The 27794-nt window shown below is 41.8% G+C and overlaps 2 protein-coding genes across 3 annotated transcripts in view; one reads left to right on the plus strand and one right to left on the minus strand.

The window, feature by feature from the left end:
- The first annotated feature begins 1307 nt into the window (after positions 1-1307).
- Positions 1308-24588, plus strand: LOC112257934 (E3 ubiquitin-protein ligase CBL). Its single transcript, XM_024431882.2, has 15 exons — positions 1308-1963; positions 2884-3131; positions 4356-4502; positions 4624-4780; positions 10726-10847; positions 14679-14816; positions 15055-15142; positions 15420-15551; positions 15700-15936; positions 16212-16328; positions 16521-16807; positions 21091-21246; positions 21464-21591; positions 21927-22121; positions 22213-24588. Exons 1-15 carry the CDS (start codon positions 1820-1822, stop codon positions 22542-22544), a joined length of 2628 nt encoding a protein of 875 aa, XP_024287650.1. The 5' UTR covers positions 1308-1819; the 3' UTR covers positions 22545-24588.
- A 420-nt stretch (positions 24589-25008) lies between these two features.
- Positions 25009-27794, minus strand: part of mcama (melanoma cell adhesion molecule a) — a 60450-nt gene continuing 57664 nt past the window's right edge. The window contains exon 16 of one of the 2 annotated variants that reach the window (XM_024431883.2): positions 25009-27784. In XM_024431883.2, the coding sequence (XP_024287651.1) occupies positions 27764-27784 (21 nt within the window). In that variant the 3' untranslated portion in view covers positions 25009-27763. Of the gene's footprint in view, positions 27790-27794 lie in introns of both variants that reach the window. The other variant, XM_024431884.2, reaches the window with a different exon arrangement.

The following is a 27794-nucleotide window of genomic DNA, read 5'->3' on the forward strand; positions in this document are numbered from 1 at the left end:
TGGGAACCATGTAATTGAAGTATTTGATACCATTCCACTTCTTCCACTCCAGCCATTACCCCGTGCCCCTCCTCCCCAATTAATGTGCCACCAACCTCCTGGGATGTGTAGTATTGGTAGAAAAAGCTGTGTGTGTTACCTGTAGGGGTACCCATTTTGCTGGAGATCAGAAGTGTCTGGTGAGAGAAATGTTGGTCGAAGTTGCAAGGATCAGAGTAGTACAGAAGGTGTTGTATGCTGAGGCAGTGAATAGAGTAGTAGAGGAAGATGGGTCGAGGGCAAGGGATCCTTAGAGGCTCCCTGTGAGTATGCCGAGGCCAATAGAGGTATAGGAATAACATCTGCTTCAGTAAGGTTGGCTTCTTAGCGTTCAAAGCCATGGTTATGGTTAACTGACCGCAGAAATTGAATGTAAATCACAGAAAATAGATGTTCTGGTGGCAGCTGTAGAAAAGTACTTGGTTTACAAGGTTTTTCTGCAGAAGAGCTACAAGGTGTATTGAACAATAGTGTCCCGTCTTCACAGGTTGCCGGCTTGGTGTAGGATCAGATAAGGCCAAAGTAGTGGAATAGTGGTAAGGTTTTAAAGAGTGTAGGGTTAGTTGGTAGGGCAAATTTTTCTTCTGTTTCCCCATTCTGTTCCCCCTCTCCTTTTTGTCACAGTGGGGATTTCTCTATTGAGAAAAACTCTTTCCTCTCTCCTTTGTGACCCGAAACGAAGAGTGTATCAATTCGTTGGTAGGCAAATGGAAGACAACCATTCACTCATCGATTCCCTCCTTTAGGCGATTGCCTCCTTTAGGCGAGGAAGCACAAGTGTATCCTACCGGAGTCCTTCACTGAACAGTTTTGAAATCTGCCACACCCCCTTTAAATCATCTATCGTTCTCTGGAATGAGAAAAGCATACAAACATTTAAAAACGTTATGCTTACGTATCCTTTCATGTATAAAATGTCTTGCAAATTCGTTTGTATCACTTTATACATTTATTTTGGGATTCCACCCTGTAAACGTAATTTGCCTGATGGCGCGCGATTGGAAGACAGTCTAATTTCATAGGAGAGCATTTTAGTCCACGTTCCCTCTCCTCGCCGCCTCTTCTTGATTACCTTTGACCTTTTTCAAAAGTAGGCCAGAGAGAGGACACCGGAGTTGATACTATCTTAATTGAGAAAATTAATGCTCCAGAACAGTAGATGGACACACAGTAGGTGGCGGCATGCACATCTAACGTTGGTTTGCGACCTCCATAAAACAATAGAAGAAGACTTAAAAAAAAATATATATATATATATATACTTTTTTACGTTTGAAGCTACATTCCAAACCGGAAGTTACCCGATTTGCTCTACAGGCGGAAAAAAAACTGAAACATAGGAAGAAAACAGACAAATAGTAGCAAGCTAGCTACGCTCCTATTTAGCTAGACGTCTGAAGAAATTAGCCAGTATACTTAGCTCAATATTATTATTATTATTTAATCAATACGCTTTTGTATTTGCGTGTGCCCTGTGTTCATCCAAGCCTGTCCACAAATATAACAGACGGGTCACAAATTGAACAACCAGGCAGGAGGTTGAACTATGCAAACGCCTGTCTTTTCCGACGAAAGGAGAGGGCAGATGAAGACTTTAAATCAGCTAGCTAGCAAGCTTACCATCCATTAATTCGTCTTGTGATATTTGTGTGGTTATTACTGTCTTTATTCGAGAACAATAGAGATCGGCAACTACCGTGGTTACTAAATACGTGCCCAGAATTGTCATTCATTGACGGCCTCCAAGCCCCGGGGCTCTCCCCCGGCCGGCGACAGAAGCATGGCAGGAAATCCGAGGAGGGGCGCGGGTCTCATCGGCTTGATGAAGGACGCATTTCAGCCCAATCACCAGCCTCTCCAGCCTCCCCAACCTGCGGTGGTAGACAAGAAAATGGTGGAGAAATGCTGGAAACTTATGGATAAGGTAGGTAACAAGCCATCTAATTTCCTCAGGTCTTATGTTAAGTCCTTTTAATAGGTAGTGCAATTGTCCATTTAAATACTCAGAATATGAAATTCAAGCTTTGCAAATGTCCATAGTGTAGCAATAGCAAAACAATAGGACGGTGTACTTTTTATATGCGGTGAGCAATTACCACAAGACTGATCATGCTAAGTCACAACTATTTATTCTGCAAAAAGAAGGTAACATATTCAGACATTTTTTTATTTATAAAATGGGCTCCAATACATTGTTCCCCAAATGGCCACAATTACCAATTATGCTGATTGGGCAATTTTGACTTAAGCAGAGTGTACAAGTTGTCTTTGGCAGGAAAACAGTTATTCAGTTTCACAACAAAGTCTGTTTTCAAAGTCTGATGAACTAACAATCAGGTGGTTATTACACCCTTCCTCTTTTGCTCGCTCACTCCAGTTTGAATGAACACAAGCTTACCAGTTCCATGTGTCAAATGGCCTATTCAGATATTACAACAATTTTTTTTTTCACGTGTATTTTACATTTGACACAACTAGAAGAAATGACAGGCCTTCAAAATAGTCTGTTCCCTTTCCTACTGCTGGTGTGGTAAAAATATCAACTATATTTTCTTCAAATCAAATTTTATTGGTTGGGTACACTTATTTTGCAGCTGTTATTACAGGTATAGCGAAGTGCTTATAAACAAAGATGATAAGGACTACTTGGTGTACTTTCAAAAAGGACAGTTGAGACACTAGCAAGGTACTGGCTAGGCCTGGTTGGGTGAACCAGCTGAAATATAAACATCAACCAGACTGTAAATATTATTTTTTTTTTAAAGTTTAATTTCACAAAGATGCACGTTGGAGAAACACGTCCAGGGTCCTCTGACCTCGTCTCATCCTCCCTTTCCCACGCAGGTGGTACGTCTCTGCCAGAACCCTAAGGTGGCCCTGAAGAACAGCCCCCCCTACATCCTGGACCTGCTGCCAGACACCTACCAGCACCTGCGCACCATCCTGTCCCGCTACGAGGGCAAGATGGAGATTCTCGGGGAGAACGAGTACTTCCGGGTGGTGATGGAGAACCTGACCAATAAGATCAAGCAGACCATGAGCTTGTTCAAGGAGGCAAAGGAGCGCATGTATGAGGAGAACTCTCAGCCCAGGTAAAATGTAGGAGGATATTGAGCCTGCTGGGTGCCAGTCTGTTTCTGCTTTTTGTTGTTCAGCTTTAAGGCTAGAACCAAACTTGAATAGTAGGCCTAGTTCCTATCAAAGGTTTCTTTTCTCGGTATCAAGGTGACTGGTATATCTTATTTTCAAAGAGTTTCTCAAGTGATTTTGACCACTTGCTGGGAGGTATAAGAGCATTTATGCATGTCTCAGCAGTGTTAACCTACTCTTGAGTGAAGCTTAAAAATAGGAACGCCCTAGTGGGAGATGCTGTGTGATCAGTGTTTTGAATTTCTTCCAAGAAACTACCCCACACCTCAATCCAATGTCCTATGAATAAAGCACATGTTGTGTTATTTGCAACGATTTATAACCATTTACACACAAAAAAATACTAGAAAATGGGAATTGGACATTTTTCGTTATTTAGGTACAGCTAATGTTCTGTAAAGCTGAGTGATGCAAGAACCACTAGGCTAAATGATGACCAGATCTGTTTAGGGTATATTTCCTCTTTTAATCAAAAAGACACTACTAAGCTAAAACCCATCCTGTTTACTTTAGGTTTCAGTGAAGCAATCATAGAACTGTAATCTCATTCTAGTTCTGTGAAAGCAATGATGCTATCAGTGATTCTTCTTACTCACAAGTAGCACAAATGCATGAGCCATTATAGGAAATGGACGTGCTAGTACTTGTATACAACATGAAATAGTTTGGTTGGAAAAAATAGTTTTTTTCTGAGGGTGAACATCTTAACAAGTATTCGGAGGAATGTAAAAAAATAAATAAAAATGTTTAGACCCTGTGTAAACTTTTGTGGTCTAAAGATAAACCCACCAGGCTGTATCCAGCATATACCACCACACAGATTACACTTCTAAGAAGCTCATCACACTTTCTTACAACTGAATGGGTGAGCAAGTAAGATGAATGTAATTGAATCAAACGCAATTGCTTCTCTATTGCACTTTCCCTTTGATCGCCTGTAGTGAATACTCCAGTTGGTATTGCATACCAGTCCCCACTCAAAGGTATTAGTTTAGTAGACTAATGTGAATTTATTATCCAATCCTAAGCGGCTAGGCTTATACTACCTAGCCTAATTGTAGTATAGCCAAGAGAATGCATTACCATTAGTCAACCTCAGGGATATATGAGGTTTGTTTGAGGACCTGATTTGCTAAGATGAGATATAAGATACCCTTTCTCCATAGGCGAAACCTGACCAAGCTGTCGCTGATATTCAGCCACATGCTGGCTGAGCTAAAAGCCATCTTTCCCAATGGCCTGTTCCAAGGAGACAACTTCCGCATCACCAAAGCTGACGCCGCTGAGTTCTGGAGAAGGTCTTTTGGTGATAAGTGAGTTTTTTTTTTTGTGGCTCATCTATTATATAAAATGTCCTTAAAATTAAACGCTTAACCAAAACATGCCTGGGGATAAATACAACTTTTGTATCACTAAACGCTTTCCCCTCTGTAGGACCATTGTTCCATGGAGGACGTTTCGCCAGTCTCTTCATGAGTTCCACCCAATCAGCTCAGGCCTGGAAGCCATGGCTCTCAAGTCTACCATCGACCTCACCTGCAACGACTACATCTCTGTCTTCGAGTTTGACATCTTCACCAGGCTCTTCCAGGTAATGATTTGCATGCATTTGCATTTAAGTTTCTCAAACTCAAGTAATGATGGTGATGGATGCATTTGTATAACGCTTTTCCAGGTGCCTAAAACACTTTAGATTGTATGGGGGGAAACTCAACTCATCCACGACCAAAATAGTTTTGCACCCATTCCACCACCAATAAATAGGGAATGTGCTTTCACTGCTCCCCATTCCTTTCCTGAATCACTCACTATCATATTACTTTGGGTGAGAGCATCTGCTAAAATAATACAAAGTGACTTACAGTAAGTGCATTCAGGACCACTTACTTTGACATGGTCACCGAGTCATTGATTTAATAATTAAGGTACCACCCTAAGCAACTTGCGTCTCTGCCATTGGACGTTTCCAAAAATAGATGTAGCAACTAAGGATTCTAGCTTTAAGCACAACGGCAACTTTATTACCTTCTACAGTCACAAAGTTGTTTTCTCTCTGGGGCGCCAAATCTATACAGAGCTCAACTGCTATGTAGAGTTCACTGTAGAAGTTAACAAAACTGTTGGAGGTGGCTAAGGAAAGGCCTGTGACACCACTGTGTGGGTGGTTAATTTCAACCATGGGTACTTTTTTTAGGCCATAAGGACATGTGAGTACAAAGGTAGAAATAGCTGCTGTATCATTATTTAGGGTGGGATGGTTAAAGTTCAGTCAGTACGTGTTCAGTATTCTGACTGTGCGTGGCCTTTACAGTAGTTCCCTCGACTGTGTGTGCACAGAGGCCACAAGTGTTTCCACAGCCTGACTCCCGGCAGACTGAAACCAAAATTACTTCCTCAAATTAGCCTTGAGAATTGAACTGGAGATGCTTGTAAATGTTTAACCAATGTAGTGCAGCAGTGGTTACCAGCCAGTGGCCCTGGAGTGCTACTGGGTATGCTGGCTTTTGTTGCAGCCCACCACTAACGCATCAGCTTGAACATGATAATCAATTAATCATCAAGACATTGAGGGGATTTAGAGCTGGGCTGGAACAAAATCATGCATGCCCTGTAGCTCTCCAGACCATGGTTGGTGACCACAGTTGTAGTAAATATCAGGTGAAGGACAAAATCAAATGTATTTATCAAGCCGTTTTTACATCATCAGATGTCATAAAGCGCTTATACAGAACCCAGCCTAAAACCCAAAAATGTCAAGCAATGCAGATGTAGAAGCACGGTAGCTAGGAAAAACTCCCTAGAAAGGCTGGAACCTAGGAAGAAACCAAGAGAGTAACCAGGCTCTGAGGCATGGCCAGTCATCTTCTGGCTGTGCCGGGTGGAGATTATAAGAGTACATGGCCACTAAGGCCAGATTATTCTTCAAGATGTTCAAAAGTTCATAGATGACCAGCAGGGTCAAATAATAATCAGTGGTTGTAGAGTGCAACAGGTCAGCACTTCAGGGGTAAATGTCAGTTGGATTTTCATAGCTGAACATTCAGAGGTCAAGACAGCAGGTGCGGGAGGGAGAGGGTCCGGGACAAGATAGCTTGTCTGGTGGACAGGTCGGGGTTCCATAGACACAGGCGAAACAGCATAAACTGGATCAGCAGCACGAACAGGTGGACTGGGGACGGGGGCAGACGGGAGTCATCCGGCCAGATGGTCCTAGGGCTCAGGTCCTTCAGGAGGGGAGAGAAATATGGGAAAATTAGAGAGAGCATACTTAAGTTCACACAGGACACCAGATAAGACACTCTGACCCTAGCTCCCCGGCACATAGACTATTGCAGAATAGATACTCCGACGATACCCATGGACAGAGCCAACCAGGCAGCATATAACCCCACCCAATTTGCCAAAGCACAGCCCCCACACCACTAGTGGGAAATCAACATACCAGGGCGGGTGGTCATGATATTTTGTCCGCCGGTGATTGTCAAGCAAATAACTGCCGGTCTCATGGTAATTGACCTTTAATTTACATAAACACATTTAGCATCTCCTGGCTTCCAAGCATAGCCTACAAGTCACTGATGCAGGCCTTTGGACCATCTACTTTTTTAAAGTCTAATAAATCCATGTAATATAGTCTTCACCATCACAATAAATCCATTATTTATTTTAAACAGGTCTAGAGAAACATGATATGAAGAAAGGGCAGTCTATTTCAGAAGAACAGAATAGCATACCGAGTTGTCCTTATGTTAGGTCCTGATCTGGTTATGCCAAATGCCTGTGGGCTACACTAGTTCATTTAGCAGATAAGATTTGCTTAGAATTCCGTGGCATTATTTTATAGTATAAAGAATACAATTGAACATAGCTGAATAAAATAGAAAGGATATTTTCTCCACATGATTTGAGGGAGTGCGCACATGCGCCTATTCTGTTATTTATGTAACTTTAGTTGTGATACAAATGTTGGGCTATATGTTTAGATTTTTAATAATTTCTAAAGCTGCATGATGTGACGCATGGTGATTTGAAAAAAGTTGCATGAAAGGCATGAGCTCTACTTTTTGTTGTTGCACAGGTTGTAAATACTTCATCACTCCCTCACTCACAATTTGACAAGCACTTGATAATGCCTCAAATTTTCTGGCTTCATCCCCTTTGTGTGGCCTTAATGCCCCCGAAAAGAAATCTGTGCCTTTTGCAGCCAGTGCCCTTAGGCTGAATATAATAAATATAATTTGCTTCTCACAGCTGCCTGCCGAAGCACCTCTCCATCACGTGATCGGGTCTTTCTCACAGGCTACATTGGAAGACAGACACATCAGGGCGCGTCCTTATCTAATTCCCGAGGCGCATATTGAAGATATTGGAAGAACTGTCCACATTTACTTTTCGTCAGCCAAGAAGATGATTAGGCCTAACGAACAGCAAAAGCATTAGCCTATATTAATCTACTATACCCCATAGTACAAAAGTTGATCTACTCTAATTTTGTGCGAGAAATAAATATTCCAGATATTATCTGGGACAGTTGTGGGATGCAATAGATCCCAAATTAATACAACCACTAGCATCAAAAAAACTCTTTTAAGCAATGAGCCTGACGCAACAGATGACAAAGTTTATCAACATTTTAAGATAAACAATTAGGCTATTTCTTCACATTATAAGCACAGCAATGCTCACACGTCAGTAGGCTATAAGCACTAACGTTCCATTAGCAGGAAAGTACCATTCTGAAAAGTGACCACAAATGCAAATAAGCATCTATTGCTTTTATTATAAAGGTGCATTTTTATGGTGAAAATGATCTTTTCCAAACTTGTAACTCAAGCACTACGTATGTATGCCATTTTTAGGTTCTACACCCTTTGTAAAACAGATTAAAGTGCTTTATTTTAAGAAGTTATTTGGCCACTTTAGTTGTGATACAAACATTATCGAAACATATAGGCCTATGAGCTAGGCTACATGAGCTATAAGTTTAAAAAGTCGCAAAAAAATAATGCGCTGTTTGCTTTAAGCTGGGCATCATAATATATACAGTACAGTTGAAGTCAGAAGTTTACATACCCTTAGGTTGGAGTCATTAAAACACGTTTTTCAACCACTCCACAAATTTCTTATTAACAAACTATAGTTTTTGCAAGTCAGTTAGGACATCTACTTTGTGTATGACACAAGTAATTTTACCAACAATTGTTTACAGACAGATTATTTAGCTTATAATTTCAGTGGGTCAGAAGTTGATTGTGCCATACACTAAGTTGACTGTGACTTGATGTAAACAGCTTGGAAAATTCCAGAAAATGAGGTCATGGCTTTAGAAGCCTTTTGATAGGCTAAATTACATAATTTGAGTCAATTGGAGGTGTACCTGTGGATGTATTTCAAGGCCTACCTTCAAACTCAGTGCCTCTTTGCTTGACATCGTGGGGAAATCAGCCAAGACCCCAGAAAAAAAATTGTAGACCTCCACATGTCTGGTTCATCCTTGGGAGCAATTTCCAAATGCCTGAAGGTACCATGTTCATCTGGACAAACAATAGTACGCAAGTATAAACACCATGCGACCATGCAGCTGTCATACCGCCCAGAAAGGAGACACGTTCTGTCTGATAGAGATAAATGTACTTTGGTGTGAAAAGTGCAAATCAATCCCAGAACAACAGCAAAGGACCATGTGAAGATGCTGGAGGAAACCGGTCCAAAATATCTATATCCAGAGTAAAACGAGTCCTCTATCGACACAACCTGAAAGTCCGCTCAGCAAGAAAGAAGCCACTGCTCCAAACCGCCATAAAAAAGCCACAGTACGGTTTGCAACTTCACGTAGGGACAAAGATCGTACTTATTGGAGAAATGTCCTCTGGTCTGATGAATCAAAAATAGAACTGTTTGGCCATAATGACCATTGTTATGTTTGGAGGAAAAAGGGGGAAGCTTGCAAGCTGATGAACACCATCTCACCTGTGAAGCACAGGGGTGGCAGCATCATGTTGTGGGGGTGCTTTGTGGATATTATGTGGATATTTTGAAGAAACATCAGTCAGGAAGTTAAAGCTTGGTCGCAAATGGGTCTTCCAAATGAACAATGACCCCAAGCATACTTCCAAAGTTGTGGCAAAATGGCTTAAGGACAACAAAGTCAAGGTATTGCAGTGGGAATCACAAATCCCTGACCTCAATCTCATAGAAAATTTGTGGGCAGAACTGAAAAAGTGTGTTCGAGCAAGGAGGCCTACAATCCTGACTCTGTTACACCAGCTCTGTCAGGAGGAATGGGCCAAAATTCACCCAACTTATTGTGGGAAGCTTGTGGAAGGCTACCTGAAACGCTTGACCGATGTTAAACGATTTAAAGGCAATGCTACCAAATACTAATTGAGTGTATGTAAACTTCTTACCCACTGGGAATGTGATGAAAAGCTGAAATAAATCATTCTCTCTACTATTCTGACATTTCACATTCTTAAAATATGGTGGTGATCCTAGCTCACCTAAGACAGGGAATTTTTTACTAGGATTAAATGTCAGGACTTGTGAAACTGAGTTTAAATGTATTTGGCTAAGGTGTATGTACACTTCCGACTTCAACTGTAATTCACAAGTGATAGGCTATTGTCACCCATCAGACTTTTTTTTGTATTAATCTGGTCTTTCCATATTCTAAATAATGTGTTGAATTTGTTTTGATTTAGAATGGACCATTATCATGCGCTGTCTCAAAACAGGGGCAGCTGGAAAAATATCTGTCACCTATCCACTTAAATAGCGAATGGAGGATGCTTTTCACGTGGTTAATTTTAATGCCAGTCAGGTAGGCTAAACTCCTGTTGTAAAGAGAAGCAATGTGCTTAATATTAGGAAAGCTGAGATATATATATTAGTAGGCCTAGCCTATAGAAAGCTGATGGGATCCTCCTCTTTTTAATAGAGGCCATCACTCTGTTCTCAAGCAATTGCAAAGCATATAGAAATGTTGCGCAACATGAGCTCATGGGCTCTCATGAAGTGTTTGATTAGATTTTTGATTACATTTGCATTGATGTCAGTGATTAGAGGGATAATAGAATGCTGAGTACCAGGCAGTTAACAAGTTTGGTAGGCTACTAATGACCATCAGAGCTTGTAGAAGCCTAAATACCGTGACTAAACGGTCACGTGGAATTTGAATGTCATGACTCGTGACAGTCGGTGTGGTGGTAATACGGTCACTGTAACAGCCCTACCACCAACTTACTACCCACAAAGATCTCCTCCACCACACGAGCCTGAGGGGGCGCAAAGCCGCACAGGAAGATCACTTCAGTGACTCAACCCACTCAAGTCGAGTATTGCAAAAAAAAGCCTGCCATGACGTTATGCTGCTCTCCTAGGGACATTATGGAAGAGCACTAGTAAGCCAGTGACATATTCCCCGTAATCAGGTCAGAGGCATTGAATCCCAGTGGGAACAAGTGTTTTTTTAGTATCAACTAGGATTATGATTTGTTGTCAATGTTTTGACCGTGGTTTGTGTGTTGTATTGTGCAGCCGTGGTCATCTCTCCTGAGAAACTGGAACAGTCTGGCTGTCACACACTCCGGGTACATGGCCTTCCTCACCTACGACGAGGTCAAGGCCCGGCTTCAGAGGTTCATCCACAAGCCTGGCAGGTGAGACAAATACACATGACATACACACACTTGCATGCATTTCCATACACACTAACACACAAACAGTGAGGCACACAGACCATCCAAATATATCATGTACACTCACAACTCCCCTTATTGACCACACACACCGCACTGAAGGTTGATCTCAAATCCAATTGTATTGGTCACTTACACATGTTTAGTAGATGTTATTGCGGGTGTAGCGAAATGCTTGTGTTTATAGCTCCAGCAGTGCAGTTATATCTAACAAGTAAAATCTAACAATTTCACAGCAATACACAAACTACACACAAATCTAAAGGAATGGAATTAAGAATATAAACACTACCGTTCAAAAGTTTGGGGTCACTTAGAAGTGTCCTTGTTTTTTGTCCATTAAAATAACATCAAATTGATCAGAATTACAGTGTAGACATTGTTAATGTTGTAAATTACTATTGTAGCTGGAAACGGCTGATTTAAAAAAATATATAAAAAATATATATATATATATATATATATATATATACAGTGCCTTGCGAAAGTATTCGGCCCCCTTGAACTTTGCGACCTTTTGCCACATTTCAGGCTTCAAACATAAAGATATAAAACTGTATTTTTTGTGAAGAATCAACAACAAGTGGGACACAATCATGAAGTGGAACGACATTTATTGGATATTTCAAACTTTTTAACAAATCAAAAACTGAAAAATTGGGCGTGCAAAATTATTCAGCCCCCTTAAGTTAATACTTTGTAGCGCCACCTTTTGCTGCGATTACAGCTGTAAGTCGCTTGGGGTATGTCTCTATCAGTTTTGCACATCGAGAGACTGACATTTTTTCCCATTCCTCCTTGCAAAACAGCTCGAGCTCAGTGAGGTTGGATGGAGAGCATTTGTGAACAGCAGTTTTCAGTTCTTTCCACAGATTCTCGATTGGATTCAGGTCTGGACTTTGACTTGGCCATTCTAACACCTGGATATGTTTGTTTATTTTTGAACCATTCCATTGTAGATTTTGCTTTATGTTTTGGATCATTGTCTTGTTGGAAGACAAATCTCCGTCCCAGTCTCAGGTCTTTTGCAGACTACATCAGGTTTTCTTCCAGAATGGTCCTGTATTTGGCTCCATCCATCTTCCCATCAATTTGAACCATCTTCCCTGTCCCTGCTGAAGAAAAGCAGGCCCAAACCATGATGCTGCCACCACCATGTTTGACAGTGGGGATGGTGTGTTCAGGGTGATGAGCTGTGTTGCTTTTACGCCAAACATAACATTTTGCATTGTTGCCAAAAAGTTCAATTTTGGTTTCATCTGACCAGAGCACCGTCTTCCACATGTTTGGTGTGTCTCCCAGGTGGCTTGTGGCAAACTTTAAACAACACTTTTTATGGATATCTTTAAGAAATGTCTTTCTTCTTGCCACTCTTCCATAAAGGCCAGATTTGTGCAATATACGACTGATTGTTGTCCTATGGACAGAGTCTCCCACCTCAGCTGTAGATCTCTGCAGTTCATCCAGAGTGATCATGGGCCTCTTGGCTGCATCTCTGATCAGTCTTCTCCTTGTATGAGCTGAAAGTTTAGAGGGACGGCCAGGTCTTGGTAGATTTGCAGTGGTCTGATACTCCTTCCATTTCAATATTATCGCTTGCACAGTGCTCCTTGGGATATTTAAAGCTTGGGAAATCTTTTTGTATTCAAATCCGGCTTTAAACTTCTTCACAACAGTATCTCGGACCTGCCTGGTGTGTTCCTTGTTCTTCATGATGCTCTCTGCGCTTTTAACGGACCTCTGAGACTATCACAGTGCAGGTGCATTTATACGGAGACTTGATTACACACAGGTGGATTGTATTTATCATCATTAGTCATTTAGGTCAACATTGGATCATTCAGAGATCCTCACTGAACTTCTGGAGAGAGTTTGCTGCACTGAAAGTAAAGGGGTTGAATAATTTTGCACGCCCAATTTTTCAGTTTTTGATTTTTTTTGTTAAAGTTTGAAATATCCAATAAATGATTGTGTCCCACTTGTTGTTGATCCTTCACAAAAAAATACAGTTTTATATCTTTATGTTTGAAGCCTGAAATGTGGCAAAAGGTCACTAAGTTCAAGGGGGCCGAATACAGTGCCTTGCGAAAGTGTGTATATATATGTATATATATATATGTATATATATATATGTATATATATATATGTATATATATATATGTATATATATATATGTATATATATATATGTATATGTATATATATATGTATATATATATATGTATATATATATATGTGTATATATATATATATATGTATATGTATATGTATATATATGTATATATATATATATATATATATATGTATATATGTATATATATATATATATGTATATATGTATATGTATATATGTATATATGTGTATATATATATATATGTATATGTATATGTATATGTATATATATATATACATATACATATATACATATATATATATATATATACATATATATATATATATATGTATATATATATATATATGTATATATATATATATATGTATATATGTATATGTATATATGTATATATATGTATATATGTATATATGTATATGTATATATGTATATGTATATATGTATATATGTATATATGTATATGTATATATATATATGTGTATATGTATATATATATATGTGTATATATGTGTGCTAGAAATTGCCAAGAAACTGAAGATCTCATACATAGCTGTGTACTACTCCCTTCACAGAACAGTGCAAACTGGCCCTAACCAGAATAGAAAGAGGAGTGGGAGGCCCCGGTGCACAACTGAGCAAGAGGACAAGTACATTAGTGTCTAGTTTGAGAAACAGACTCCTCACAAGTCCTCAATTGGCAGCTTCATTAAATAGTACCCGTTGTATCAGTTGTGCACCTGGGCCTCACACTCCTTTTTCTATTCTGGTTAGAGACAATTCTGTGTTCTGTGAATGGAGTAGTACACAGCATTGTATGAGATCTTCAGTTTCTTGGCAATTTCTTGCATGGAATAGCCTTCATTTCTCAGACCTAGAATGGACTGACGAGTTTCAGGAGAAAGTTCTTTGTTTCTGGCCATTTTGAGCCTGTAATCGAACCCACAAATGCTGATGCTCCAGATACTTAACTAGTCAAAAGGCCCGTTTTATTGCTTCTTTAATCAGAACAACAGTTTTCAGCTGTTTTAACATAATTGCAAAAGGTTTTATAATGATCAATTAGCCTTTTAAAATTATAAACTTGGATTACCTAACACAAAGTGCCATTGGAACACAGGAATGATGGTTGCTGATAATGGGCCTATGTAGACATTTCCAGCTGCAATAGTCATTTACAACATTAACGATGTCTACACTGTATTTCTGATCAATTTGATGTTAGGCCATTAAGTGGCCCCAAACTTTTGAATGGTAGTGTAAATATTTGGATGAGCAATGTCAGAGCGGCGTAGACTAAGATTCAGTAGAATAGAATACAGTATATACATATGAGATGAGTAATGCAGAATATGTGAACATCATTAAAGTGACTAGTGTTCCATTATTAAAGTGGCCAGTGATTTCAAGTCTATGTATATAGGGCAGCATTCTCTAATGTGCTAGTGATGGCTATTTAACAGTCTGATGGCCTTGAGATAGAAGCTGTTTTTCAGTCTCTCGGTCCCAGCTTTGAGACAGCTGTACTGACCTCGCCTTCTGGATCTACCGTTCGTCTGCCGTTCATTCGGCGTGCTGTATTTCAGGGATCATTCTACATGTACAACCGGTTTGCAAATTACGACAGGCCCTCACACATCACACATCTCCCTCTGTCCCAGCTATATCTTTAGACTGAGCTGCACTCGGCTGGGCCAGTGGGCCATTGGCTACGTCACTGCAGATGGGAACATTCTGCAGACTATCCCCCACAACAAGCCCCTCTTCCAGGCCCTCATTGACGGATACAGGGAGGGATTGTGAGTACCATGACATAGCCAAGATGAAAGAATGACCAACTACTACCTTCTCTGGTTCAGTGAAGGCGTTTGCTGAATCTGTTATGAAGTTTCCTCTGAAAGTGGTTGAAATCAGTTTCTAAGACTATAAACTCAAGTCACCACAGAATTGCACATTAGTTGAAATAACAGGAAATCATACAGCCTGTTGCTTCAACTGGCCATTGAAATGTTTTGGTTTGTTGCTCTCTCTGTCCAGCTACCTGTTCCCAGACGGCCGGACCCAGAACCCAGACCTCACAGGCCTGTGTGAGCCCTCCCCACAGGACCACATCAAAGTCACACAGGTCAGACACTCACGTCCACAAAGTACAGTTCGTAATTCAGACTTCAGATTCACTTGTGTGACTCAAAAGTTTGCTTACTGTAATTTTCCATAGCTTACAACGCCCTAAACGTACGTTTGTGTACTTGATTTATGTACGTCTTTCTCAAGTCAGAATGCTGTCTGTATAGATGGCTGTTTCCTAAAATCAGAAAAGGAAATATTTGTTCAATTGTAGTATGCATGCGCTGAGATATTCTGACATTTCTGTTGTCTCCTTTCTCTTCTCTGTGTTACAGGAGCAGTACGAGCTCTACTGTGAGATGGGCTCCACATTCCAGCTGTGTAAGATCTGTGCCGAGAATGACAAGGACGTGAAGATCGAGCCCTGTAGCCACCTTATGTGCACCTCCTGTCTCACTGCCTGGCAGGTCGGTCCCAGAGTTGCTTCACCCTGAAGGAGTGTCTGTTTCACTCACGTATTTTATACATTTGATCTGGATTTACTATATTTTGGTCCTGTACTGTTACTCTCCCCTCTTCCTCTCCTTTATTTATTTTTTATTTTTCTCTCTTTAGGAGTCAGAGGGGCAGGGCTGTCCGTTCTGCCGCTGTGAGATTAAAGGCACAGAGCCCATCGTGGTGGACCCCTTCCGCCCCAAGAACAACGGCAGCGGGGCCTCCTTCCCCAGCTTCCAGGGACCCTACGGGGCGGAGGGAGGGGGCTCCCTGTCAGTCTCCCCGAGCAACGATGAGGACGATGACGAGCGCCTGGAGGACCCCCACCTCAACATGAGCAGGCTGGCCTGCACCAAGGCAAGACTTCCTCACCCCCAGCCACCATCTGGAATCAGACTTTGTCATGTTCTCTCTCTTTCTCCTACACACACCATCTCGCAACATAATTGTTTCCTTATGTGCTCAATGTGAAAAGGCAATCTATAAAAGACTTGGTCGTTTTCAGAATTCGCCAATCAGATACACCACCCAGTAAATCAACAACAACAACAAAAACAGCTCCTCTATCTATAAGTTGTAGAAACAGTCTGGCCTCTCTAGTTTGTTTTAATGTCTCCCCTGTGTGTTTTCAGGTGGAGCGTCCACCCTCCCCTGTGACGCCACTGCCCCCCGTGCCCCCCCGGCTGGACCTGGTGCCGCAGAGGCCTCCCAGCTCCCCAGGGGCCCTTGGCCAAGGAGCCACACCCAAGGCAAGTGGAGGACCTAATCCATCAATCACTTAATCAAATTCAAGTTTTCTTATGTATATAATGGTGTCTGACCATGCATGTCATGTGACATTTATATTTAACTAATTTAGCAGACACTCTAATCCATAACGACTTCAAATTCATTTCCAATTATAAATTTCATCCAGTCATATTAATGTGTGCTCTCCCCAGATTGCAGCCCTCCACAGAGACAAACCTTTGCCTCTCCCTCCTGCCCTGCGAGAGTTACCCCCACCTCCCCCACCCGAGCGTCCCTTTCCCCTTGGACCCACAGAGGGCCGGCTCCAAAGGAGACCCCTGCCATGCACCCCTCCGGAGCCCAACTGGGCCTCCAACTACATGGTTCCCCGGCCTGTTGCCAAGGCCCTGCCACAGACCAACGGGCCCAGTGACAGTGACTGCATCCCCAGAGCAAAGCCACTGGCAGCGACCAATGCTATCTACTCCTTGGCAATCAGGTATGGCATTTGTATAGATATGGATAAAATATGTGTGGATGTAATGTAGATGTTAAATTTTGATTAGTCGCTCAGGTGCCAGGAAAACATTCCCCACACCAGTACACCACCAGGCAGGATGGGGCTACGGACTCATGCTGCTTACGCCAAATCCTGACTCTGCAATCAGCATGATGGAACATGAACCAGGATTTGTCGGACCAGGAATTTTTTTGGCCCTTTTTTCTCCCCAATTTCGTGCTATCCAATTGGTAGTTAGTCTTGTCTCATCGCTGCAGCTCCCATACGGACTCGGGAGAGGTTGAGAGCCATGTGTCCTCCAAATCTCGACCCAACCAAGCCGCACTGCTTCTTGACACAATGCCCACTTAACCTGGAAGCCAGCCGCGCCAATGTGTCGGCGGAAACACCGTACACCTGGTGATCGTGTCAGCGTGCACTGCGGCCGGCCCGCCACAGGGGTCGCTAGTGCGGGATGGGACAAGGAAATCCCTCCTGGCCAAACCCTCCCATAACATTGACGACGATGGGCCAATTGTGTGCCGCCCCATGGGTCTCCCGGTCGCAGCCGGCTTCGACAGAGCCTGTAATCAAACCCAGAATCTAGTGGCACTGCGCCACTCAGGAGGGGGGGCCTCACTGATGCCGGGTCTTCTTGTTTTTAGCTGACAGGAGTGGAACTCGGTGTGGTCGTCTGCTGCAATAGCCCATCCAAGACAAAGATCGACGAGTTGTGCGTTCTGAGATGCCGTTCTGCACACCACTGTTATACTGCGCCATTATTGGTCGGATTGTGACACGCATGTTAGCTTGCATGGTTCTTGCCATTCTCTTTCGACCTCTCATCAATGGGGCGGTGTTGCAATCTACTGCAAAGATAGCCTGCAGAGTTCTGTCCTACTATCCAGGTCTGTACCCAAACAATTTGAACTTCTACTATAAAAAATCCACCTCTCTAAAAACAAGTCTCTCACTGTTGCCGCCTGCTATAGACCACCCTCTGCCCCTAGCTGTGCTCTGGACATCATATGTGAACTGATTGCCCCCCATCTATCTTCAGAGCTCGTGCTGCTAGGCGACCTAAACTGGAAAATGCTTAACACCCCAGCCATCCTACAATCTAAGCTTGATGCCCTCAATCTCACACAAATTATCAATGAACCTACCAGGTACCTCCCCAAAGCCTTAAACAGGGGCACCCTCATAGATATCATCCTAACCAACTTGCCCTCTAAATACACCTCTGCAGTCTTCAACCAAGATCTCAGCGATCATTGCCTGCATCCGTAATGGGTCAGCGGTCAAACAACCTCCACTCATCACTGTCAAACGCTCCCTGAAACACTTCAGCGAGCAGGACTTTCTAATCGACCTGGCCGGGGTATCCTGGAAGGATATTGATCTCATCCCGTCAGTAGAGGATGCCTGTTTTTTTACTATTTTTTTATGCCTTCCTAACCATCTTAAATAAGCATGCCCCATTCAAGAAATTTAGAACCAGGAACAGATATAGCCCTTGGTTCTCCCCAGACCTGACTGCCCTTAACCAACACAAAAACATCCTATGGCGTTCTGCATTAGCATCGAACAGCCCCCGTGATATGCAGCTGTTCGGGGAAGCTAGAAACCATTATACACAGGCAGTTAGAAAAGCCAAGGCTAGCTTTTTCAAGCAGAAATTTGCTTCCTGCAACACTAACTCAAAAAAGTTCTGGGACACTGCAAAGTCCATGGAGAATAAGAACACCTCCTCCCAGGTGCCCACTGCACTGAAGATAGGAAACACTGTCACCACTGATAAATCCACTAGAATTGAGAATTTCAAAAAGCATTTTTCTACGGCTGGCCATGCTTTCCACCTGGCTACTCCTACCCCGGTCAACAGCACTGCACCCCCCCAACTCACCCAAGCCTTCCCCATTTCTCCTTCTCCCAAATCCAGTCAGCTGATGTTCTGAAAGAGCTGCAAAATCTGGACCCCTACACATCAGCCGGGTTAGACAATCTGGACCCTTTCTTTCTAAAATTATCTGCCGAAATTGTTGCCACCCCTATTACTAGCCTGTTCAACCTCTCTTTCGTGTCGTCTGAGATTCCCAAAGATTGGAAAGCAGCTGCGGTCATCCCCCTCTTCAAAGGGGGACACACTCTTGACCCAAACTGCTACAGACCTATATCTATCCTATCCTGCCTTTCTAAGGTCTTCGAAAGCCAAGTCAACAAACAGATTACCGACCATTTTGAATCTCACCATACCTTCTCTGCTATGCTATCTGGTTTCAGAGCTGGTCATGGGTGCACCTCAGCCACGCTCAAGGTCCTAAACGATATCTTAACCGCCATCATTACTGTGCAGCCGTATTCATTTATCTGGCCAAGGCTTTCAACTCTGTCAATCACCACATCCTCATCGGCAGACTCGACAGCCTTGGTTTCTCAAATGATTGCCTCGCCTGGTTCACCAACTACTTCTCTGATAGAGTTCAGTGTGTCAAATCGGAGGGTCTGCTGTCCGGACCTCTGGCAGTCTCTATGGGGGTGCCACAGGGTTCAATTCTTGGTCCGACTCTCTTCTCTGTATACATCAATGATGTCGCTCTTGCTGCTGGTGAGTCTCTGATCCACCTCTACGCAGACGACACCATTCTATATACTTCTGGCCCTTCTTTGGACACTCTGTTAACAACCCTCCAGGCAAGCTTCAATGCCATACAACTCTCCTTCCGTGGCCTCCAATTGCTCTTAAATACAAGTAAAACTAAATGCATGCTCTTCAACCGATTGCTGCCTGCACCTGCCTGCCTGTCCAACATCACTACTCTGGACGGCTCTGACTTAGAATACGTGGACAACTACAAATACCTAGGTGTCTGGTTAGACTGTAAACTCTTCTTCCAGACTCACATCAAACATATCCAATCCAAAGTTAAATCTAGAATTGGCTTCCTATTTCGCAACAAAGCATCCTTCACTCATGCTGCCAAACATACCCTTGTAAAACTGACCATCCTACCAATCCTCGACTTCGGCGATGTCATTTACAATGCCTCAAATACCCTACTCAACAAATTGGATGCAGTCTATCACAGTGCAATCCGTTTTGTCACCAAAGCCCCATATATTACCCACCATTGCGACCTGTACGCTCTCGTTGGCTGGCCCTCGCTTCATACTTGTCGCCAAACCCACTGGCTCAATGTCATCTACAAGACCCTGCTAGGTAAAGTCCCCCCTTATCTCAGCTCGCTGGTCACCATCGCATCACCCACCTGTAGCACGCGCTCCAGCAGGTATATCTTTCTGGTCACCCCCAAAACCAATTCTTTCTTTGGCCGCCTCTCTTTCCAGTTCGCTACTGTCAATGACGAACTACAAAAATCTCTGAAACTGGAAACACTTATCTTCCTCACTAGCTTTAAGCACCAACTGTCAGAGCAGCTCACAGATTACTGCACCTGTACATAGCCCACCTATAATTTAGCCCAAACAACTACCTCTTTCCCTACTGTATTTATTTTATTTATTTATTTTGCTCCTTTGCACCTCATTATATTTATTTCTACTTTGCACATTCATCCACTGCAATTCTACCATTCCAGTGTTTTACTTGCTATATTGTATTTACTTTGCCACCATGGCCTTTTTTTGCCTTTACCTCCCTTATCTCACCTCATTTGCTCACATCGTATATAGACTTGTTTGTACTGTATTATTGACTGTATATTTGTTTTACTCCATGTGTAACTCTGTGTCATTGTATGTGTCGAACTGCTTTGCTTTATCTTGGCCAGGTCGCAATTGTAAATGAGAACTTCTTCTCAACTTGCCTACCTGTTTAAATAAAGGTGAAATAAAAAAAAATTAAAAATCTGTTTTCACCCACAGGACTGCCGCTGACTGGATGTTTTTTTGTTTGTTGCAACATTCTCGGTAAACCCTAGACACTGTCGTGCGTGAAAATCAGTTTCTGAGATACTGGAATCTGCGCGCCTGGCACTAAGTAGTCGCTTAAGTCACTCGTTTTGCACATTCTAAAGTTGTCGAACAGTAACTGTATGCCTTGATGCCTGTCCGCCTGCTTTATATAGCAAGCTACGGCCACGTGACCACTGTCTGTAGGAGCGAACCATTTTCGTGAACCGGGTTGTGTACTTAATAAACTGATTAAACTAAAACTGATTGGCTATATCCCTTGTTTGTGTCTCATGGTATGATTGATCAGGAATTCAAGTGTGTCATATGTATTACCTGCCTCAGTGTCTGACTGTGTGTCTGTCTGTTAGGACACCTCAACGGGTGTCTACTGGTGAGAAGTCTTCTGGGAGTGACGAGGAGAACGAATACATGAGCCCCACCTCTCTCCCTTCAGGAGGACCCTCCTGGGCCATGGCGGGGGCTGTCGTACCACCACCGCCCCAAACCACTGACCACGACTCACGGTGAGCACTCAAGACTGTCACTACGAGGTGGCCCAGTGGATTATGATTGTACCATCCTAGAAATATGTATGTATTTCCTAAATGGTTTAAATCTCTAAAATCAGTACAGGGTCATGACTACTGTTTTTCTGATGCCCCTCCCTCTGCCCACCATCTCTCCCTCTCTGTTTCTCCATCCCTGCCTCTTTTTCTCTCTCTCACCTTCCTTCTCTCCTAGAACTGTGGTGTGTGATGTGGACTGTGAGGACCCTCAGGTGTATGAGTCCATGTGTAACATCAAGGCCCAGGCTAGTGCTGCTGAGCCTCTGCCCGCCCTGTCCCTGCCACAGCAGCCCCCAGAGTCCGGTACATAGAGATGAATTAAGGATCTCTTTTCTCACCTTTCTGATTGCACATCAAGTTACACAAGTCATGCCTTTGTACAATCAGAAATCCATCATCTAACTTGGGCTTGAATCACAAAAAAACTTTTGCTACTCTATACCTGCCCAGAAACCTACTATCGCAATGAATGTGGCCACGATTGGATAACAGTTCATTTTGATCCCCACCATTGATCAGGTTATCTGTTAAGCCAGTTATCATGCATCTCAGCACATAGAAAATGTATATTCTGTATTTGGGGTATTAAAATCACGTAATCTTTTTTTTTACCCCTGAATTCTCTGGTTTCCATCCAGACTACCTCATTCCGCCCCCTGCGGTTCCCCTGCACCTCGCAGTAGAGGAGATTGAGGCAAAGGATGTGTATGATTATGACTACCCCCGACCCCAGGCTCCCCCGACCCCCGCCAGGCGCACCCTCTCTGATGTCACCGGCACCTCGGCTGCCTTCAGGTGCCTCTCCATGGACAGCCTGTCTACCATGGATCCCTGTATGTAGCTTAGCATTAGTGTTTTCAATCCTTTCACTCTCTTGCTATAACAGAGTTATAGTTATCAAACACCATCTCTCTCCTCTCTCAGCTATGTTTGCACCAGGTCAGGACCCCGAGCGCCCTCCTAAGCCCCTCCCCCGCCGGGTCAACTCAGACCGGCAGCCCCGCCCTCTCACCCCAGAGGCCCTGCCCGCTGCTGCCAATCCATCAGCGGGCTCCAGAGGAGCATCCGGAGGGCCCTCTCCAGTTCCTGGTGCGGAGCTACCCATCAACGGGGAGATAGAACGTCTGATGAACCAGGGCTATTCGTTCCAGGACATCCAGAAGGCCCTGATGATCGCCCAGAACAACCTGGAGACGGCCAAGAACATCCTGCGCGAGTTTGTTTCCATCCCCTCCACGGCCCACATCCTCACGTAGCAGCTGCAACACCACACCCTATATCCTTTACCCTCTGTGCCATAATGGATAGCATTTTTGCTGCGCTAGTTGTGACAGGTCTGGAAGCGCTGTATATTGTAAGGGGAGGGCTCACCTTGGTCCCATGCACAGGCATCTAGTGAATCTAAAGAGAGAGGGAGAATGTGTCATGTGGCCTGTGTACAGCCAAGCCTTTGAACCTCGCATGGTCGTTTGCGCTTGCCTTCAGTCTTACTGTGTGGATCTAAGCATTTCCTTGTTTCTGGGTACAGCGTAGAGTAAGCCTAACTTTACACTGTGTTCTTAGGCTGCAATGTCTCGCAAGGAGTAGTTTGAGACTTATTGTGCAGCAGCAGTAACTGTCGTCGGGGCGTACTTGACTCACGATTCCCCTCGTACATACATTTTGTAGCTAAATACGCCAGGTGGAGACTAAAGCGTTTAATTCTGTGGTTTGTGCTAAAAGCTAACGAATGTGAATCTTGAAGTTGCATTGCAGTATTACAGGGCTCCATGTCATACATTTCACTGTATTGTAGTAAATGAAGTAATGATTTTTTTAAAGTAAGAATATCTCCAAATTGCTTTAGTTCCTGGTTTATTGATGGTCTTATAATATATAACAGTCTGATGTGTACGTAATCTTGGAATGTACAGTAAATGTACAGTAATGTACAATGTAGTGCTAACATTGACGGATTAACATTTAACATTTATCATATTTGTAATTATTTTTTATAATTGTTTTAATACCACCAGTGGTAGTGGTTTCATGGTTAAGCCTTATTGTTAATTCTGTGAATAGCTTGTATATTTTAAAGTGACAGTATCCTTTTTTTAATGTCATACTTAAAATTAAGGGAGTATATGTGCCCTATCTGAATTTTCCTAGCCTAATCTGTATTTTTTTCATATCCATACTATTAACATTTCCAGACAATAGCATATTGATTGGGCAGAGAAGACAAAGTGATCCAAGTCATATACAGTTATATATATATATATATATATATATTACACTCCTTGATATTTAGTGCAATGAAGTACTTAATTGGCACTACCTCATAGACTTGATTTGCTGCCTCCTCTTGTACAACGTTCTTGTTACGTTACAAACAGACCATGACCCCATCGTAAGGTGTCAAAAAAAAATGTAACTTTGTTAAGGCGTTTTCTTTGTACCTACCTTGATTAGCAGTCTTTTTTTCCCCAGGGATGTGGCTTCGACAGATTATTGAGAATCTGTTCATATATTAATAATGACATTTCTTTCCTTTGAATTTGAAACCCGGTTGGACAGAGGGAGTTTTTGTCATTGTCCTCTTGACTCAGGTACACAACAGAAACTGAACAATGTGTAGTGATATGCCAAGGTTGTATGGGGACTCACACTCCAGAAATGTTAGTTGTAAATGTGTTGGATTTAAAGCCAAAAGCATTGAAAATACAGGTTTAAATCGCATATTAGTAGTAGATACTTGTACGGTCATTGTAAAGAATGGCCATGATATTTCTGCATTGGTTTGTTTCTTGATCTCAATACCGTTTTAACTTCTTTCAAATTGTGATGTACGTTGACTGCAATTCCTTGATCATGAACTTAAGTGCCACTCCTTGTAAAATGATTTGTGAAAATTGACTTGAAATTGTTCAAAGTTGTGCTTTGTAAGCCCTCTGCTTTCCACTGTCACTCATATGTAGACTCACCACAAGAGGGCACTCTGTCATAAGATATTGCTGTGGTCTCTGACTCCACATGCAGTGCTCAATAGTTGCAGAATTTACTGGTATAGTGTAATACAGTTGGTACTTTGTCATTCGATCTAAGATCCAATGTGAAAATGTATGTATGGTATAACTCATTGTTCACCTAACCGTTACATACGGAGAGAAATAGCTTTTTTCTTTGCCTTGTTATTGCATGTGTAGATAAAATATTGTATTTATTGATTTTAATATACTCCGCATTCATTATGTTGCCATATGTGTTCATGCCTCAGCCATTAAATATTTTAAAATAAACAATATTTTCTTTAAAATTTGATGATTGGTATATTTTATTGAAAAATATTTAAATAATATTGTAGTACTGAAAAAATAGTGTTTTATAATGTAGCTCTAGAAAATAACATTTTCCAATCTGGTAACAGTAAAGGCATTCAAATACAAATTAAATCTGCTGTTTCTACATGTCTAGACTATTTTGTTGAACCTCCTCCCGCCAAGCATGCTCTCTATGGAAATCTGGAGCTACTGTTCTACTCACTCCAGCATAACAGTGGTTAGCGGGGAGAATTCTCCTTTCCTCCGTCGAGGTACATAGTCAGTCATATTTTAGCTGTTGTGAATTAAATGTATTTTCAGTCATGCCTTAGCCACTGAAATGCACTCGTATGTTTTCAATTCTCTGCTGTAAACTTTTCTTTTAAATATTTTGTATAAAGATGACAATGAAAAAGCGACATCAAATTTAACTTTTTTATTTGGCATTTTCTTGCAAAAAAGAATTGTAAAAAATGCAAGCATCAAATCACAAGAACTATACTTAATTTACACACATTGCAAAATCAAAACATTACAAAACAATGATAAACTGCTGGTCTAAACATTCTTGTCCACCAGTAGCTGTTCCAGATAGCAAACACCACCAGTGATATGTTATGACTAACAGTGACCCTCTTTTACATCTAGGCCACAAGTTTTTCCTTCTCCTGTGTTGGGATCTGTCTTTGGGTGACATAAATGAATGAAACTAAAACACATGTCCAGACCTCTTCCTTCCATAAGCATCAAAACACTACACTATAACACAACTAAACCAGACTGAACAAAAAAGGCACACAGTTGTCATACTACTACCAAAGGTCCACTATCTGCAGTCCAAAGGCAGGATGAAAGCAGGCTGAACAAAATGTATTACATTTCAACTAAACACTTACAATGACCACTAAAATATTACCTTTGAAGGCAATGTTAGGATCACAACATACACTATTTGTACAAATTGAACTCTAACATATCACCATTCTGTAAATGATACAAATCAGAGCAACAACTTCTTCCCTGCACACAACTTACAATAAGCATCCAAAATGGATCACACACAAAATGACCTTCAGCTCTGCTTGGTGCTCACCCAAACACAAAGAAATACACAGAGCAAATAAGAAAAAAGAAAATATTCAGTGTATCTTACATTTTCAAAATGAGACAAATTTCCACAGGCACGGCCGATTATAAAACAGTAGGCCATTTAAGAAAAGACAGTTGAAGGCCATGGCTACAAAGGTTCTTATGCTACGATTACAAACAGTAAAAGAGCTTGACAGTAGTTCACAAGAGAACGACCCATCTGGATGGGCGAGTTTTGCTGACTAAATTTAAATGGCTGTTGGCATGGCGTTTCGCCATTTACTTAACGGTGGCAAAGCATTGGGCCACTACTGCTTATCTGACATGACAAGCTCACTCGTTCCCTGATTTACTTGAGGCTTTCTCTCTTCAGATAGGCAGCTCCAGAACTTATGTCTTATGATGGAGTATAGCTGTCAAAGCTTTTAGTGAGCCAATATAGTGCATATATACACACCCACAAAATTGGTCCAATGTCAACAGATTAGCATATTATATTGATATCATGAATGATTAATGGATAAAAAATAATTGCGTTATAATTGTGTACAACAGAGCTTTGAAGAATGTAGAGTTGTAGACACAATCTGATTATTCATCGGATCAGGTCTTGAACACCAGTATATTTACTGTAGGTTTCCAAAAGAAAAGTAAAAACAAAAAACATAACAGCAACTGGTCCATAATATGTCCATGATAGTAGACCATTCACAAAACTAACCATCTTTGCATTAGCTTTGGGAGACAACAGGTCATGTATACTGCCACAGATCACATACTTCTTACATCTGGGTATACATGTAAGATAAGTAAATGGTTATTAGAGTAGAAGAGGAGAGTCCTGTAATTCAGTGGTGTGACTGCTGGAACATGTCAACACAGACAGGATTTAGATCCATCTTGTACCCGTGGCAGGGAGTTTCTGTGTGGGGACTTAAAGGGCTATATGTAATATTTTTCCATTGTCATTTCAGAAAATGTCCTTAATATATGTATAGTTATAGTGAAATGATAGTTTCACAATATTTATTTCAATTTGTTTTACATTCTGCCTCCACAAAATTGCATTCAAATGGTGCAGCCGTATTGGCTATCAAAAGACAGACCATCTCTTGTTGTCAAATTGACTGAAGCCAGCAAATCTTGTATTGTCAATTCAACAACAGACCAGTCCATTTGACAACAACAGATTTGCTGACCCCAGTCAGTGAGACAACAAGAGACGGTTCGTTGTTGAATTGTTACATGTAGTACCTTTAAGTTTCCACTGATAGTGCTTAAGAAGACATAGCAATCAGAAAAGAAACTGAGGGCTCTATTTAATCCACATCGAGGAAATGCAGCTTTACAGCATGATTGTAATTTAAAGGCAATGTTCTTGCTTTAGCGGAGACTGCATTCACGGTAAACGCTGCTTATGTCGGTTCAATCGGAAATTATCTTAACATTTATATGGTGGAATCTGTAACACTTCAGAGCTACAGATTGAATAGAGCCCTAAGAGGGTGAAGATATGAAGAGAGAACCCTTGGCCTGACTTGAGTGACATTTATGGTCAAATCACCTCCATAAGATAATGTTGGAACGCCTAAACATGGATCATGGATGAATAGCTAAAGCAAAATGACACCACAAACAGATACTACCATGAAGTCTGAAAGGTATGTGTCAAAATATCTTAAATAACGAAATATATATAATATATACACTTTATAAAGTTTATAACGCACAATTAATGAAAGTCATCGTACACTTGAAAACAGCTAAATCAAATCAAATCAAAAAGGCTTTGGGGAAACGGTACAAAAGAAGAAACAGTAAAACGGAGCAATCAAAACATCCTACAAACCTCTATCATACACCTTAAAATCTGTGGTGTGTATTCCTGTGTGGTTTTGGCCAGATATGGGGAATATTGCTGAACACAGAAGAAATGAGGGGAAAGTGATTGATTGAGTCCTAATTATAAAGTGATTGTGAAAGCTGATTTTTCCAAGGCTTCCAGTAGTCTAGCCTTGGACTGGTGGATGTGGTGGGGTGGCGAAGAACTTTGGCTGGCCACGTCAGAGCTCGGCCCTCTGCATATGTCACTTCCTCAGATCCATGTACTTTACTCCA

Source organism: Oncorhynchus tshawytscha, linkage group LG09, assembly GCF_018296145.1.
Source record: "Oncorhynchus tshawytscha isolate Ot180627B linkage group LG09, Otsh_v2.0, whole genome shotgun sequence".
Lineage (NCBI taxonomy): Eukaryota > Metazoa > Chordata > Actinopteri > Salmoniformes > Salmonidae > Oncorhynchus > Oncorhynchus tshawytscha.

Excerpts from the sequence above, each read along its gene's own strand:
- LOC112257934 (XM_024431882.2), top strand. The coding sequence starts at position 1,820 with ATGGCAGGAAATCCGAGGAGGGGCGCGGGTCTCATCGGCTTGATGAAG. Across the intron at positions 3,132-4,355 it reads GAGGAGAACTCTCAGCCCAG|GCGAAACCTGACCAAGCTGT; the intron begins GTAAAATGTAGG and ends CTTTCTCCATAG. Across the intron at positions 21,592-21,926 it reads ACAGCAGCCCCCAGAGTCCG|ACTACCTCATTCCGCCCCCT; the intron begins GTACATAGAGAT and ends GTTTCCATCCAG.